The sequence below is a fragment of the Geotrypetes seraphini genome, chromosome 13 (genome assembly GCF_902459505.1).
Source record: "Geotrypetes seraphini chromosome 13, aGeoSer1.1, whole genome shotgun sequence".
NCBI lineage: Eukaryota > Metazoa > Chordata > Amphibia > Gymnophiona > Dermophiidae > Geotrypetes > Geotrypetes seraphini.
Genome location: NC_047096.1, coordinates 59,601,876 through 59,618,360, shown reverse-complemented (window position 1 = coordinate 59,618,360; position 16,485 = coordinate 59,601,876). Strand labels below are relative to the sequence as shown.

At 46.7% G+C, this 16,485-nt stretch overlaps 1 protein-coding gene across 2 annotated transcripts in view; it reads right to left on the bottom strand.

Annotated features, from left to right (window-relative positions):
* PSME3 (proteasome activator subunit 3) overlaps positions 1-16,485 on the bottom strand; it is a 37,460-nt gene that overhangs the window by 16,774 nt on the left and 4,201 nt on the right. For both annotated transcript variants that reach the window (XM_033919155.1, XM_033919156.1), the window contains exons 2-6: positions 13,733-13,765; positions 9,827-9,889; positions 2,806-2,901; positions 1,747-1,795; positions 655-782 (exon numbers count right to left, since the gene is read on the bottom strand). In XM_033919155.1, the coding sequence (XP_033775046.1) occupies positions 655-782; positions 1,747-1,795; positions 2,806-2,901; positions 9,827-9,889; positions 13,733-13,765 (369 nt within the window). The remainder of the gene's footprint in view (positions 1-654; positions 783-1,746; positions 1,796-2,805; positions 2,902-9,826; positions 9,890-13,732; positions 13,766-16,485) is intronic.

The window sequence follows — 16,485 nt, the reverse complement described above, 5'->3', positions numbered from 1 at the left end:
AATGTTTTCATGCCACATTATAATTGAAATTATAAAATTGCAAAGCCAACAAAAAATTAAATTTGGGAGTTATTTAAAGTTCTTTAAGATATGTATGGGTAATTGTAACAAGAGTGAAACTAAAGTAGATAGAACATAATTGCTAATCAAGGCGATGGATTGAGTGCAAATTAACTCAAAACATAGTTCGATAGTTGATAAGCAAATACGCATTTCATTATCCACCATCTGCAGTTGTTCCTTTTTTTTCGATTTAATTACTGTCAGAGCTGAAAATCCAAGTTCACAAAGATAAGAAGATACAAACCATAACAAAGCCTTGATTGCTTTGTTGTTCAAGTTAGGATTACTACTGCATAAAAAATAAAAGTTTTCAAGGATCAATCACGTCAAAGAATGATGCTTGTCTGGGCACACACCCTTTTGCGTATGCAACGTACATCTATTATGAAGGGAACTTTTTAAAATAATGTAAAATTCCGGAATCTCTTTGAGGCACACAGTTTCAGAGACACTGCCCTATTGTATGCAGGGTTACGCTTGCATTAAAGTAAAACCAAGACTGGATTGCCCTACTTCCAGTAGTACAATGCAAACAAGCACGAAGGAAGTCTAAACATTCATGATTCGATGGAAGATGGGGAGGAGACCTACCGTGTTGCATTTCTCAATCAGCAGTCTGATCTCTGGCTTCACCTTTTCTACGATATCCACAAGCTGCTGGTTGCTCTTCAGCATCCCATTTGCCATGACAAACACTTTTGTACCTCCAAGATTTTTTTCTTTTGTTTTTTTTCAGGGAGGGGGGAGGAATGGGAAGATGACACTTTAGTTCCTCAGTTGCTTATATGTTTCAAATTTTATATTTTCATCTCATTACTGAAAATTGGATGAACACTCAGTATACATTTGAATTACAATCAATTAGACCAGTGAACATTATATTCTTGCATCTTAGTTTACAATTTTACCCCCACCACTCTTGTACCAGAAATTCCCCCTCCCCTCCCCCACCTCCCAGGCCTTTGGGTGGTCAGGCAGCCAAGTTCTATTGTATTCCTAAAGATCCAACAGACGTGCCTCAAAAGTGTGCTGGAAGGCAGAGCACCTGTTGGAGAAGATTTTTATGCCGACATACTGCTGTTATAGTGAAGCTGAAGTTATATATATGAAGGCTCTGAGAACACAGAAGTGCAGAAAACAGACCTGAAGATACAGCTACAGAACACAAGCAACCCCAAAGGTCCCACATGTGCACAATGAATCTGCGGTCTTAGCTGATACTTCTGAAGAAACGTACCTGGGCTAGTGGAAAGGGCTGCATACGGGAGAGCAGCGTTTAACTCTTGAGCCCAGTTTCTGTTCATGGGATAGAGAGGAATATCGAGGAAGATGCATGCACAGCTCCTGGAGGAAGAGTGAGCTACAGCTCAATGACGACACCTAATGGCCATAGTTAGAATCTATGGGCCTCTTTTACAAAGCCAGCTAGCGAGTGCCACACAGCAAAAGCCCTTTCAATCCGTATGGACTTCAGGGCAGTTACCGCAGAGGCCCCCACTAATCAGCTTCGTAAAAGAGACCCTATATTAGCTGGGTTCCTGAGGGACCCACAACCTGTGCCCATTACCTTCTCCTTACCACAGTGACAGTAAAATGGGAAGGGACAGGGAACCTGAAACTAGAGAGGCCATTGTTAACAACATTCAAGCAACACGATGAGCTCATTCGGTTTTCTTTGCCTACCTGAGAGGTCTTCGTCTGTTTCATCCAGTTTTCTCTTTTTCAAATGTGGCTATGAGATAAATATACATTTTTTATTAATTTATAGCCTGTTTGGTTTATTTGTTTTTTGACAATTCAAGCTAAAGGCAAAAAACACAGTGCAAAAAAATGTTAATTTTTTGAAGATTGTCATTCTATGATTATACAATACAAAGAAAGCCCACTGAGGAAGGAGATGAAGCTGAAGAAATTAATATAGATGATGCCTTCTGCACAGTACATGGTTAGGGGAAGTTAACCCACTAGTCGTATGCCCTGTACACCAGAAGAAAGTGTTTGTGAACTACTGGGAGAACTAAAAGTGGACAAAGCCATAGGACATGACGAGATCCATCTTAGGGTATTGAGGGAACTCGGAGAAGTTTTTGCAGGACCTCTTGAAGATTTGTTTTAACACATCCTTGGAGACAGGAGGGTTTCCATGGGATTGGAGAAGAGTGAATGTGATCCCTCTTCACAAAAAGTAGTAACAGAGACGAAGTTGGAAACTACAGACCAGTAAGTTTCACTTTGGTGGTTGGAAAGATAATGGAAGCTCTGCTGAAGGAAAGAATAGTGAACTATTCTCCAACAGGTTACAAGATCCAAGACATCATGGTTTTACCACGGAGAAATCGTGTCAAATGAATCTGATTGATGGGTAAAATGCCTTTATCTTTTTTTTTGCATGTGAGCGAGTATGATTGTGTCTTGAATGAATGTGAATTGCGGACTTTTCTTTTTACAATTGAGTTCTTTATTCTATTCCAGTTTATTTTATCATTTTAATTATTTTAATATGTAATACGCATTTGTATGTTATCTGCTGAGAACTTGTGAAAGGTATAGTGAAATATCAAATTTTAATAAACAAAAACAAATTTGCCTAACAGAAAAGCTTGCTCTGGTATTCAACCCATCCTTAAAGAGTTTTTAGTCAAGCACTGATCTAAGAATACACGTCAACATACACCAGACAGGTAAACAGAAACAAGTTCAATGGTACCAGACAGGTGGTGAGAGTGGCAGAGGCACACTTACAGCATCATGGCAATTGGTGAAGAGAATGGGGTCAGGGACTGGCAGGTTCATTTCCGAGTGGATCTGTGTAAGATCCTGGATGTTGAGCTCTGGATTCTGGAAAAGGGAAGCAACAGACAAGATCCTGTCAAATTGTGCACATGCCAGTTTTGTTACATAAAATGCTTTTATTAACCATTTTTAAGCTATCCTAATCAATGGTCAGCTTGGTTGACATGATTTAAAAGGAGAAATTAGGTTCTTACCTGCTAATTTACTTTCTTTTAGCTTCTCCAGACCAGTAGAGGTTAACTTTACGAATGGGTATATATCTAATCATGACCAGCAGGTGGAGACTGAAAACAAAACTTTGGGACAGTATATACTATCCTCCCTTCTCTATTTCCCTCAGTCTGCCGAATAGCCAAGCAGAACCAAGAACTGGAAAACAGGAAGAAAACAATACTCCGAACAGGAGTAACAAATAACATACCCAAATGCTGTTGGAAAATGCAGAGGAGAAATACCCGAAGGAAAATGTCCCCACAGCTCGCCAGCTAAGCCAGCCGAGCCACAGCCGCTGTTCTTTAATTCTCCCCGGCCCTAGAAAAATACTAGAACCCGCAGCAAAAAACAAAAACTGCCCGCGAAAACAGCCCCAACAACAACAACAACAACAGACAGGGTGGGGACCTCTACTGGTCTGGAGAAGCTAAAAGAAAGTAAATTAGCAGGTAAGAACCTAATTTCTCCTTCTTTAGCACTCTCCAGACCAGTAGAGGTTAACTTTACGAATGGGACGTACCAAAGCAGTCCCTCTCACGGGCGGGACCCCCGAAGGGCCGATACCAGAACACGCTCACCGAACACCGCGTCCCGACGCGCCTGAACATCTACCCGATAATGTCTAACAAAAGAATACAAGGAGGACCAAACCGCAGCCTTACAAATATCCACCGGAGGCACGAGCGACGACTCAGCCCAAGAAGCCGCCTGACCCCGAGTGGAATGAGCCTTGAGAAACTCCGGAACAGGCTGCTGTTTCAGAAGATAAGCGGAAGCAATCGTCTCCTTGATCCAGCGCGCAATAGTAGCCTTAGAAGCGCCAGCTCCCCGACGAGGACCAGCCAGGAGGACAAAGAGATGATCGGACTTCCGGAATTCCTGGGTCCGCTGCACATCAGAGCGAAGGACCCGACCGACATCCAACTTGCGCAGCTGCCGTTGCTCAGAAGAGCCCTCCCGACCACCCAAGACCGGGAGAACCACCGATTGATTGACATGAAAAGGAGAAACAACCTTCGGCAGAAAGGAAGGAACAGGCCGCAAGACGACCCGCTCCCTAGACAACTCCAAGAAGGGAGCCCTACAAGAGAAAGCCTGCAGCTCAGAAATACTCCTAGCAGAAGTAATGGCCACCAAAAAGACCGCCTTCAAAGTAAGGTCCTTCAAAGAACAGTCGTCCAAGGGCTCGAAAGGCGGGCGCACCAAAACAGAGAGAACCAGATTAAGATCCCAAGAGGGAACCGAGGGCCGTAGGGGAGGCCTAAGCAACTTGGCCGCCCGCAGAAACCGAATCACATCAGGAAGAGCCGATAAACGCTGACCTGACACCAACCCTCGAAAGGTCGACAGGGCCGCAAGATGAACCCGGAGAGAAGACCAAGCCAGGCCTCTATCCAGGCCATCCTGCAAGAACTCTAGAATGTTAGGCAGAGAAGCGCGAAAAGAGGTCACTCCCCGCGCCCGACACCATTCCTCAAAGAGACGCCAAACCCGCACATAAGCCCGAGAGGTAGAAAGCCTCCGGGACCCCAACAGTGTAGCGATCACCTTGTCTGAATATCCCTTCTTGCTAAGGCGACCCCTTTCAAGAGCCACGCCGTAAGACAGAAGAGAGACGGGTCGAACAAGGGAATGGGACCCTGCATCAGAAGGTCGTCCGAGAGAGGCAGAGGAAGAGGAACCGCCACCAGGTGTCTCACCAGATCCGCATACCACGGACGTCGAGGCCAATCCGGAGCCACCAGCACCACCAAACCCGGATGGTGAACAATGCGAAGAAGCACTCTGCCCACCAGCGGCTAAGGAGGGAACACATATAACAGCCCCTCCGTTGGCCACGGCTGGACCAGAGCATCCAGACCCTCGGCCAGCCCTTCCCTGCGACGACTGAAGAAGCGGGGCACTTTGGCGTTGCCACTCGTGGCCATCAGGTCCATCAGGGGCTGCCCCCAATCTTGCACTATCAACCGAAACGCTCCGGCGCCGAGAAACCACTCTCCTGGATCCAGGAAGTGACGACTGAGGAAGTCTGCCTGAACATTTTCTACCCCGGCTATATGAGAAGCCGAGAGGTCCAGAAGATGGGACTCCGCCCAAACCATGAGCCGAGCCGCCTCCTGCGCCACAGGAGTGCTCTTGGTGCCCCCCTGACGATTGACATAAGCCACCGCCGTGGCATTGTCCGACAGGACTCTGACCGACTTGCCCAGCAAAAGGGAGTGGAAAGCTAACAGCGCCAGCCTGACCGCTCTGGTCTCCAACTCGTTGATCGACCAGGAGGCCTCCTCCGCGGACCAGGTGCCCCGAGCTGAGTGGCCCATAAACTGAGCCCCCCAACCGAGGAGACTCGCATCCGTAAGGAGCACCGTCCACTGCGGGAGATCCAGACCCACCCCCTGAACCAGGTGAGGGGTCCGGAGCCACCAGCGCAGACTGCAGCGCGCCAAGCCTCGCAGGGGAACCGGAACATCCAAATCTTGCCTCCGGGGAGACCACCTCCGGAGCAGAGCATACTGAAGAGGACGCATGTGGGCCCGCGCCCACCTCACCACGTCCAGGGACGCCGCCATTGACCCCAGGACTTGGAGGAAATCTCGTGCCCGAGGACCCCGGGACGCCAAAAGCAGGCGAATCTGAGATTGCAATTTGCTCACCCGGGCCTCTGGAAGGAAGACCTTCCCCAAGGAGATGTCGAACATAACCCCAAGGCACTCCAGACGCTGAGCCGGGACCAACCGACTCTTGGAAAGGTTGACCACCCAGCCCAGCGACCGGAGAAACTCCACCACCCGAGCCGTAACCCGGGAGCTCTCCTGCAACGACTTTGCCCGAATCAACCAGTCGTCCAGGTAGGGGAGAACCAGGATGCCCACCGACCGCAAGGCTGCCGCGACGACCACCATTACCGTGGTGAACGTCCGAGGAGCCGTGGCCAGACCAAAGGGAAGCGCACAGAACTGAAAGTGCCGCCCCAAGATCGCAAAGCGAAGGAAGTGCTGATGAGAGGCCCGAATTGGAACCTGCAAGTAGGCCTCCGTCAGATCGAGAGACATCCAGGATGGGCCGAAAGGTCCCCTCCTTTATGGCCACCACAAAGTAAATGGAGTACCTGCCGGTGCCCCACTCCGTAGGGGACACCGGCACCACTGCCTCGAGATCTAGCAAACGCTGAAGGGTCTGACGAAAAGCCTGCGTCTTCCATGGAGTCTGACATGGAGAAGCGAGGAAAAGGTCCGGCAGAGAGCAGGTAAACTCCAGAGCGTAACCGTCCCGCACCACCTCAAGGACCCACTGATCGGACGCGATCTCGGCCCATTTGGGGAAAAATTTGCGCAGCCGGGCCCCCACCGGAACCAAAGGGGGCGCCGGCAAGGAGTCATTGCGCAGGACGGGAAGCGGGGGAACCGGCGGAGGGATTCCCTGCCCCCCGACGGGCCCCCCGAAAGGGCTGCATGCGCTGGAAGAACCGACCCCGGGAAAAACCCTGAGCCGGGAAAGAAGCAGCCCCACGCCCCGGGCGATACTTGCGAAATTCCCGCAAACGCCCCCGGGCAGCCCCACACCTAGACGCAGGGCGGGCACGGTCCTCAGGCAGACGGGGCACCTTCGAGTCCGTCAGAGTCTGAATCAACTCATCTAATTCCTCTCCAAACAAAAAGACCCCCTAAAGGGAACTTTAGTAAACTTAGCTTTGGACGCAGAATCCGCCGCCCAAGCGCGCAGCCACAAAATACGCCGCGCGGCCATGCCATAGACTTAGCCGAAATCCGCACCAAGTCATAAAGAGCATCTGAGAGGAACGAGGCAGCCATCGCAATCTTCGCTACCTCCTGATCCACTAGAGACCAGTCATCAGACTCCCGATCCAGGACACGCTCAGCCCACCGAAACACGGCGCGAGCGACTAGCTCCCCACAAACAGCCGCCTGGACCCCAAAGGCAGAGACATCAAAATCATACTTAAGAAGAGTCTCTAACGCACGCGCCTCCGAGACCCTAAGAGCAGAACCGTCCATAACAGGCACGGTATGCCGCTTAGGAAGTGCCGAGACCACCGCGTTCCCCATTGGCGAAATTAAGGTAGCCCTACCTCCCTCCGGGACGGGATACCCAAGAGCCAAGGCGCACACCAAACGAAACTGCGCCCATAGGCCACTGCGCCAACACAAAATCCCGCAAATCCTGACGCACAGGAAAAGAGCGGGAACCAGGACAGACCCCCTGAAGCAGAGGGGCCCCCATACGCGGGGTCTCCGGCGGCGCCACTGCAAAAATGCAGCACCAAGGAGACCTGCTACACAGGTCTAAAAGCTCATCCCTCTGAATAAAAAAGCGCACCACGGACGCATCTGCTCTGGAAGACGGGAAACCCGCCGCCCCGCTGCCAACAGGCGTCCCCTCTAGAGGATCCTGGAAGCCCGCCAAAGCAGCCAGGTCCTCAACCAGGCCAACACGCTCCTCCGCCCACCAATTCGCAATCCAAGCCCCCCCGCGGGCGCTTGGATGAGGGAGGAGGAAGAGGGGACGCCAAACGAAAAGAGGGAGGCAAAGCCATAGGGGGCGCGGAGGGAAACCCCCCCCGAAACCCCCCAGGCGCACGTGGGACCCCCAAAAGTCCGCACAAAGAAAGAAAATAAATTGGGGGCAAAAAACCCCTGGGGGTCCCCAGGGACTCCCTGCCCCAGCAGGGGTCCATGCTGAAACCTGCCCCTGTGTTCGCCATACAGGGGGAAGGTCACCTGAGGTTGCAGACAAAATGGAGGGGCCAGACAAAGAAAATGGCGAAGTTCCCGCCAAAAATGCTCCCTCCATGGCCTGTAGCGGCTGAGAAGACTGAACAGTCCCAGCCGCTAAGACAGGCAAGTCGGCATCAGCTGTCAAAAAATCAGCTGAGAGGGAATCCTTCGGGGAATCCCTCCGTGGGCGGTTGTGGAAGACCGGGCTTCCCCACTGCTCCAAGCCGACTCGCGAGGCACCATCGGCGGGGAGCTCTGGGCGCCTGCAGCCGCTGCCGACGGAGCTCCACCACCTCACCGACCCAAACCGCCGAGTTCAGGCCGGCCGCGAGTGCCTCGCGGCTGGACTAAAATTGTGGCCTACTCCCCCGGAGAAGGGCACAATTGCTCCAGACGCGACCTAGCTATAAAAAAGTGCTGGTTACATGAAAAAATACAGTAAAATACAGTTTTCTTAAAGGGAAACAACCCTTCAGACCAGCACTACCTCAGGATTTTTTTTTTTTTTTTTTTTTTTACAGAACAGACTCCACAGGCTCTCGAAGCAATATGCCTTGCTTGACTTAGGGGGCAAGGCTTACTGCTGAGGCTCCTCTAAAAAAATGTGGGGAGGTGGAGGAAGTGGGGGGAGGGACCCCGCTCGTGACCCGCCGGGTTTGACACCCCCGAGGTCGGACGGACCCCCAAACAGGGCCCGACCAAGCTCCGTCCGGCCAAAAACAGGGACAATAAACCCCTAAACAAATTCCAACAGCCCTACCAAGAGAGATGGGTACAGATCACTCAACACCTGCTGGAGACTGAAAGAAGACTGAGGGAAATAGAGAAGGGAGGATAGTATATACTGTCCCAAAGTTTTGTTTTCAGTCTCCACCTGCTGGTCATGATTAGATATATACCCATTCGTAAAGTTAACCTCTACTGGTCTGGAGAGTGCTAAAGAAAGGCATTTAGTTCTAAAAAACAAACCAAAACCCCAACATTCAACCCCAGGTAAGATAGAATGCAAAAATCAGAATTGATATGCTCAGTTCCAGTACTATTTTAGAAAAGGATCTGCTAGTGTAGAATCTTTTCGGTGGACGTGTAGCAGAGCAGCAATTTTACAAAGATAAATGGTGAAAGTCTGAATGGGGAAAACACATGTAAGATGCTATTTCACAAAATACATATGTTTGTTAGACCATTAACTAAGGTATTTTCCTGTCCCCACAGGGCATACAATCTAAGGGGGTCCTTTTAGTGAGCTGCAGTAAGATCTAGTGCATGCATACCGCAGGTTAAAAAGGCACTACTGGGGGATGTATAGGCCTAGCAAGAAAGATCCTCCTATACTTAAACAGGGCTTTGGGGCTACAGAACAGAAGCAGCGAATGGAGCTTAGCAGGAGCAACTCCAGGTCAGGTTTGTTTAGAATTACTAGTTCTAATGCTTTGCAATTACATTAAGGCCCAGCTGTCTCCGAGAGGTTTATAAATTAGAAAGCAAATTAGGACATAAAAATGTAAAGCAAGCACCAGAGTTTAATTTGTGAGGGAAACACAGTTCCACCATTCCTTTCACACTCCAGAGCAGCTGAGATGTTTTGATCTGTTCTAGACAGCTTGCCTCGGCAAGGAGGGGAGGAAGTGACACAGGAGCAGAGCAATCATGCTACTACTATACTTCCCAAATTTGTCCTGGAGCAACGACCAGCAAGTCAGGTTTTCAGGATATCCACAATGAATATTCATGAGAAATTTGCATACTCTGGCTCTTTGCTATGCATATTCATTGTGGATATCCTGAAAAACTGCCTGCCTGTGGAGGTTACCCCAGGACAGGTTTGGGAGCCACTGCTTTGCTGCCTAATCCAGCCCCTCCTCCAACCCACAGCTCCTGGACCTCCCATACCGCGGGTCCACTTCCTTTTTTTGTCTATAAATTAAGCCTTGGTACGTACCTAGTCTCATTGCAAAGGACTGACGATGAGGAAACCATCGTTGATTTTAGAAGGAAATTATCACTGAATTATGACTCACCTTGAGGAAGTCATCCAGTTCTAACAGTTTCCTCGGAAAAAAGCTTGCAACCAGGTCCTCTGCCTGAGTGGGAGGGGGTGGGGAGAGATAAGATACTGTCAACACAGGTAAATGCTATAGCATACATTCCCAACTTTTCACTCGCACTGCCTTTCTATACAATCTGCTTTCAGCAATCTGACAAGCTAGGTCATGTCCACAGCATGTGCCCCAGCATTATATACTGGCACCAATTACACAATCATGTGAAAAAGTTCCCCCCATCTGAATTCTTCTTATTTTATGTGCAACACTGAATAGTCTCTAATCTTTAAAGGAAACCTGAGTACATATTTTTAAAAAAACTGTATTGTTTATGTTGTCATTTATTTATAGAATAAAGTTATCCGATATCTGTTTCACCTATTTGAAAAAGGCTGAAAAAGTAACCACCCATTAACTAACTAGTTGTACCACCTTTAGCAGCAGTAATACAAACACTTCATATAATTTGATATCAGTCTCAGCCCCCTCTTCTTTCAGAACTACTTTAATTCTGACATATTTCTAGGTTTTCATACATGAATTACTCATTTCAGATCCTGCCACAGCATCTCTATTGGATTCAAGTCAGGACTTTCATTAGGCCGCATCATGGTCTTCCTGCATAACCCAACTTTGCTTTAGCTTTAGATAACTGACACATGACCAAACAAATTTTCTGGTATAGGACAGAATTCATACTTCAATAATAGGATGTTCCTTCAATAATGAGGTGTTTTCCAGGTCCTGTGTTAATTTGTCCTTGTAACCTTTTCTATATAGGACAAACATCTCGCCAACTAAAGACAAACTTATTGAGCATATTCACTGTGGGGCAAATTCTATAAACAGTGTCCCAATTGTAGGCAGCGGTAGGTGTAGGTGTCCTACTGCTGTCTAGCCAGCCAATCGGTATACAATTTTTTTTTTTTTAAAGCCCCGAAGAGGGTCGCCTACATTGTAGGCATTTTCGCCTGGAAGTGTCCTTAGGAGAGCTTAGGCGGCCATAGGCATCTTCCTAGGGCCATGACAAGTGCCTGAAATGTAGGCCCTGTGTGACTACTAAAAAAATCTCAGCACCTCTGGTAGAAAACTGTCTTGCTTTAAATCTTGAATTAAGAACATAAGAATTGCCACTGCTGGGTCAAACCAGACGCGACGGCCTTTACGTCAAAGACCCCAGTGCCCTAACTGAGACTCGCCTTTCCTGCGTACGTTCGGATTCAGCAGGAACTTGTCTAACTTTGTCTTGAATCCCTGGAGGGTGTTTTCCCCTATAACAGCCTCCGGAAGAGCGTTCCAGTTTTCTACCACTCTCGGGGTGAAGAACTTCCTTACGTTTCTACGGAATCTATCCCCTTTTAACTTTAGAGTGCCCTCTCGTTCTCGATGTTTAGTCTTAGAGCAGCTTCAGGTAAATAAAAATTGTGGTAACATCCGGCGCTGTCTAAGGCAGCGTGACCAGCGATGGATATTTAAATTAAGCCCTGTAACTCCGGCAGGCCTAAACCACTCAACATTTCTATGAATGGATGTTGTCACTGCATAGGGATTGGTCAATAGTCAAGTCATCGCGTTAGAGACGCCGATGCCTCTTTTTATAGGAGTGCTACGTTGCTTTTCAGTTGGTAGCTGGTTGGATATGCTGTGAGAAGCGGGTTCCCCTGACGACGCTCTAGCAAAACGGGGTCTCCCGTTGGGATTACAACTTGATGAATTTACCAGCGAGATCAGAATTTTCAGATAAGTGAATTGAAAAGTGCTGGAAACTTAGCAATGATTTTGTTTGAACTGGCTACAAGTGAAATTGCTACAGGAAGCTGTTGCTTTGCCTTAATGCTCTATTAACTTTCGCTGTCTGTCTGTTTGGAGTAAAGTGCAGCACATAACATTACCCTGCAGAGAAGAAAGCTGGTATGCCTGGAATACATAGTGGAGGTTTTTTCTGACCTGCGATGACAGCGGGTGTACTTTAACATGGCTGAGTGCCGTTTGTATTTTACCCTATAAATTTTGAAGTCTTTTTTCTCCACTTTTTGAGCTTTATTTGAGGCTACCTGTCTTTCCTCTTCAGTAGAAGAGTTGCTTTAACAGTTTTTGCTTAGTAAATACTTCTGTAACAATCGTTTTGCTGCAGCATCAGCTATGAAAAGAAGAGGTGAAGCCAAGCTAATGCTCCTACAAAACGTTAGATGTAACTGTAGTTTTGAGCAGTATTTCAAGAACTGGCCTATTCTGATGACAGTGGGGAAGTCTCCGACAACGAAGAGGCAACCTGCATTCACCGCAGGAGTTCCTCAATATTTCCACAGCCGGACTCTCCAGAGTTCCCACCAGGCCCCAGCTGAGCTCTTTCTTCTCCGCTTCAGCATCGTTAACTTTAATAAGAAATTGGAGTACTCTTTACCTCAAAAAACCTTTTGGGAATGAGGTTTAGTATGCAGTATATTTTTTCATTTGAGCAATACATTATTAAACGTATTTTATCAAACTAGAGTATTCTTTACCCCCCAAAACAAAACCTGTACCACTATATCTGGACGCCTCCATCATGCCTAATCCACGTCTAACTCATGCCTAGATAGCTTTACAATGCCTACATTTCAGGCAAGAATGTAGATACGTTAAGATGCTAAGCGGCATGCGATTCAGCAAATGGACGTCCATATTAAAATCAAGCCCACGCCTATCCCGTTAGGTGCAGCTTTTTCCAATGGGCTTCCATAATATTCTGGATGCCTATTCTGTGAATCGCACATAGCCTTTGGATATCTAACTTCCAATTATTGCTTGTTAAAGTCGTTAATTGTGCTTATTATTCAATCTATTCGGACGTCTAAGTTGTTGGATGTCTACATTATGGATGCCTTTGTAGAATTTGCCCCTTAAGAAACAGTATTCAGTTACCAAATGGATTAGGCAGGCCTAACAGGCAATCACCAATCAAATGGATAATACCACTGAATATCCCGTAGGAACGATGTTAGGATTCTTCAGCTAAGGAGAAATGTAATGGAAGTCTATGAAATCTCAAATGGAATTAAATGGGTAAATACAAACTGTCGGTTTATTTTTTCAAAAAGTACAAAGTCTAGGGGACATTCCATGAAGGTTTATAGTAATACTTTCAAAACACACAGTTCTCTCAATGTGTAGTTAAGATCTGGAACGCACTACCAGAAAATGTGGGTAAAAGCAGTTAGCACAGCTGGGTTTAAAAACAGATTTGGATAAACTCTTATTAAGGCAGACCTTTGGAAAGCACCTGCTTGTCCTTGGGGCTGGTAGCCTGGAATCTTGCTACATTTGGGACTCTGCTAGGTATTGTGACCTGGCTTGAACACTGTTGGAAACAGGATAGTGGGCTAGATGGACCCTTGGTCTGATCTAGTAAGAAAAATGCTGGTGCAGCACTTAACTTAAATGTTGGTCAGCCCAGCTGAGTATCAGGCTTGTATTTCTTTTTACACTGACACTTCTTTTGTTTTCTCCTGTTCCCCTTATTGTAAGCAAAACCTGTGACTTATAACATAATAAACAAATATGATTGCTGATGTAGGAATCCAAGGGTGGTGAGACACCCAGATGTGTAAGGCACCTTAGAAGAGCCACACGTTCTCATTCACATGCATCATTTGACTTTAGGACATTTGGAGACTGTTTGTTTGCAAATCTTACTGGGTCAGACCTATGGTCCATCAAGCCCAGTAGCCCGTTCTCATGGTGGTCAATCCAGGTCACTAGTACCTAGCCAAAACCCAAAGAGTAGCAACATCCCATGCAAGCACAGGCTTCCCCCATGATTCCTTAGGATATTGCTAAAGTTAACCCCACTGAAAATGCCATGCCATAGGAACTATGTGAAATAGGAGCAAGAATGCTCACCTCACTTGTGATTCGTTCCCGGAAGAGGTCAACCTAAAACAAGAGAAAATAAAGTAAAAATAATTTAGAAAAATGCATCTATTTCCAAACCAAACTCAAGTTCGCAAGCCCTGATCTCACTGGAATTGTATGATACCAGTGGTGGAGGACAAATCTAGCAGATAGCAGTGGGGTGTAAAAGGTATCGGGGAATATTCTTTTCTGAAACATTTCTGTATTATTCTTTTTCTCTGCTTTAAAGGGAGTCGGTCTTTTTTTAAAATTTAATTTATGCTAAACCACATAAGCTCCGATGCAGTAAGCAGTGCTACCCTTTAGCGCAGTTTACTCTTGATTTTCTCACTCTATTCTTATTCCCAATGCAGTAAGAAATATTAGAATACAATCAAAAGGGGGTGGGGAACATAATCCAAAAACAAAATCAAACTCACTCCATCGGGAAAGGGAAACATGCCAAAACCTTAACCACCACCTTAAACTTTAAAAAGGGTAAATACGATTGCATGAGAGCCATGGTAACAAAACGACTCAAGAAGATGGTGGACAAACTTGAAACAGTAGATCAGGCATGGTGCCTATTGAAAAATACTATTGCAGAAGCGCAAGATCTCTACATTCCGAGGATTTCTAAAGATCGGAGAACTAAAGGCAAAGGAAAACCGGCATGGCTTACCATACAGGTGAAGGAAGCCATAAAAGAAAAGAAGGACTCTTTCAAAAAATGGAAATGCACAAAGACAACCGAAGCCTGGAACAAACATAAAGATGAACAGAAGAAATGTCACAAGGCGGTGAGGGATGCAAAACAGGACTATGAGGAAAAAATAGCCCGGGTGGCCAAAAACTTCAAGCCCTTCTTTAGATACGTGAAGGGGAAAAAACCTGCAAAAGAGGCAGTGGGACCCCTGGACGACAAGGGAAGAAAAGGGTACATCAAGGAAGATAAACAGATCGCAGACAAACTAAATTCCTTCTTTGCGTCCGTCTTTACGAAGGAGGACACCTCAACAATACCTGAAGCGGAGAAACTGTTTACAGGAGAAATAGAGGACAGCCTCACCACAGTTGAAGTGAACTTAGATCAGATATACTACCAGATCGACAAACTTAAAAGTGACAAATCCCCTGGACCGGATGAAATTCACCCAAGAGTCTTGAAGGAATTGAAGGTTGAAATCGGAGAGTTATTGCAAAAACTTGCAAACCTGTCAATCAGAACTGGTCAGATACCAGACGACTGGAAGAAAGCGAACGTCACGCCAATTTTCAAAAAAGGATCGAGAGGAGAACCGGGCAATTATAGACCTGTGAGTCTTACGTCTGTCCCAGGCAAGATGATTGAATCACTGATCAAGGATAGCATAGTTCAGCACTTGGACACACACGACTTGATGAAACCCAGTCAACATGGATTCAGGAAAGGGAAATCGTGTTTGACGAATTTACTCCAATTCTTTGAGACCGTGAACGAGCAAATTGATAGTGGAAAGCCGGTGGACATAATATACTTGGACTTCCAGAAAGCGTTCGACAAAGTTCCACACGAAAGACTTCTCAGGAAACTACAAAGCCATGGCATAGAGGGAGATATACAAAAATGGATAGGCAAATGGCTGGATAACAGGAAGCAGAGAGTGGGCATTAATGGGAAGTTCTCCGACTGGGAGATAGTGACTAGTGGTGTACCCCAGGGCTCAGTACTTGGACCGATCCTTTTTAATATTTATATCAATGACTTGGAAAACGGAACATCCAGTGAGATCATCAAGTTTGCAGATGACACAAAACTCTGCTGGGCAATCAGATCGCAGGAGGATAGTGAGGAACTCCAGAGCGATTTGTGTCGGTTAGAAAAATGGGCGGAGAAATGGCAGATGAAGTTCAACGTGGAGAAATGCAAGGTAATGCATTTAGGCAGTAAAAATAAGGAATATGAGTACAGAATGTCAAGTGCAAGTCTGGGAAAAAGTGTACAAGAAAGGGATCTGGGTGTACTGATAGATAGGACCCTGAAGCCGTTAGCACAATGCGCGGCAGCGGCAAAGAAGGCAAATAGAATGTTGGGCATGATAAAGAAAGGAATCTCGAGTAGATCGGAGAAAGTTATAATGCCGCTTTATAGGGCAATGGTCAGACCCCACTTGGAATACTGCGTCCAACATTGGTCTCCCTACCTAAAGAAGGATATAAAACTGCTGGAGAGGGTGCAGAGACGAGCAACCAAACTAGTGAAGGGTATGGAGAAACTGGTATATGAGGATCGACTTAAAACACTGGGATTGTTCTCCCTTGAGAAAAGGAGACTGCGTGGGGATATGATCGAGACCTTCAAAATACTGAAAGGAATCGACAAAATAGAGCAGAGAAGATTATTTACATTGTCCAATTTGACACGGACAAGAGGACATGAAATGAAGCTAAGGGGGGACAAGTTCAGGACTAATGTCAGAAAGTTCTGCTTCACACAGAGAGTGGTTGGCATCTGGAATACTCTCCCAGGGGAGATTATTGCAGAATCGACAGTCCTAGGCTTCAAAAGCAAACTAGATGCATATCTCCTTGAGAGAGGCATATAAAGTATGGTTGGCTATAAAATAAACCAGGTGTATACCTGGCAGGGCCTCCGCGTGTGCGGATCGCCGGACTTGATGGACCGAAGGTCTGATCCGGAGATGGCGCTTCTTATGTTCTTATGTCCATAAGTAATGTTTGTGTATTAAAGCAACAATTAACCAGCGAAAGAAAAAGTTGGC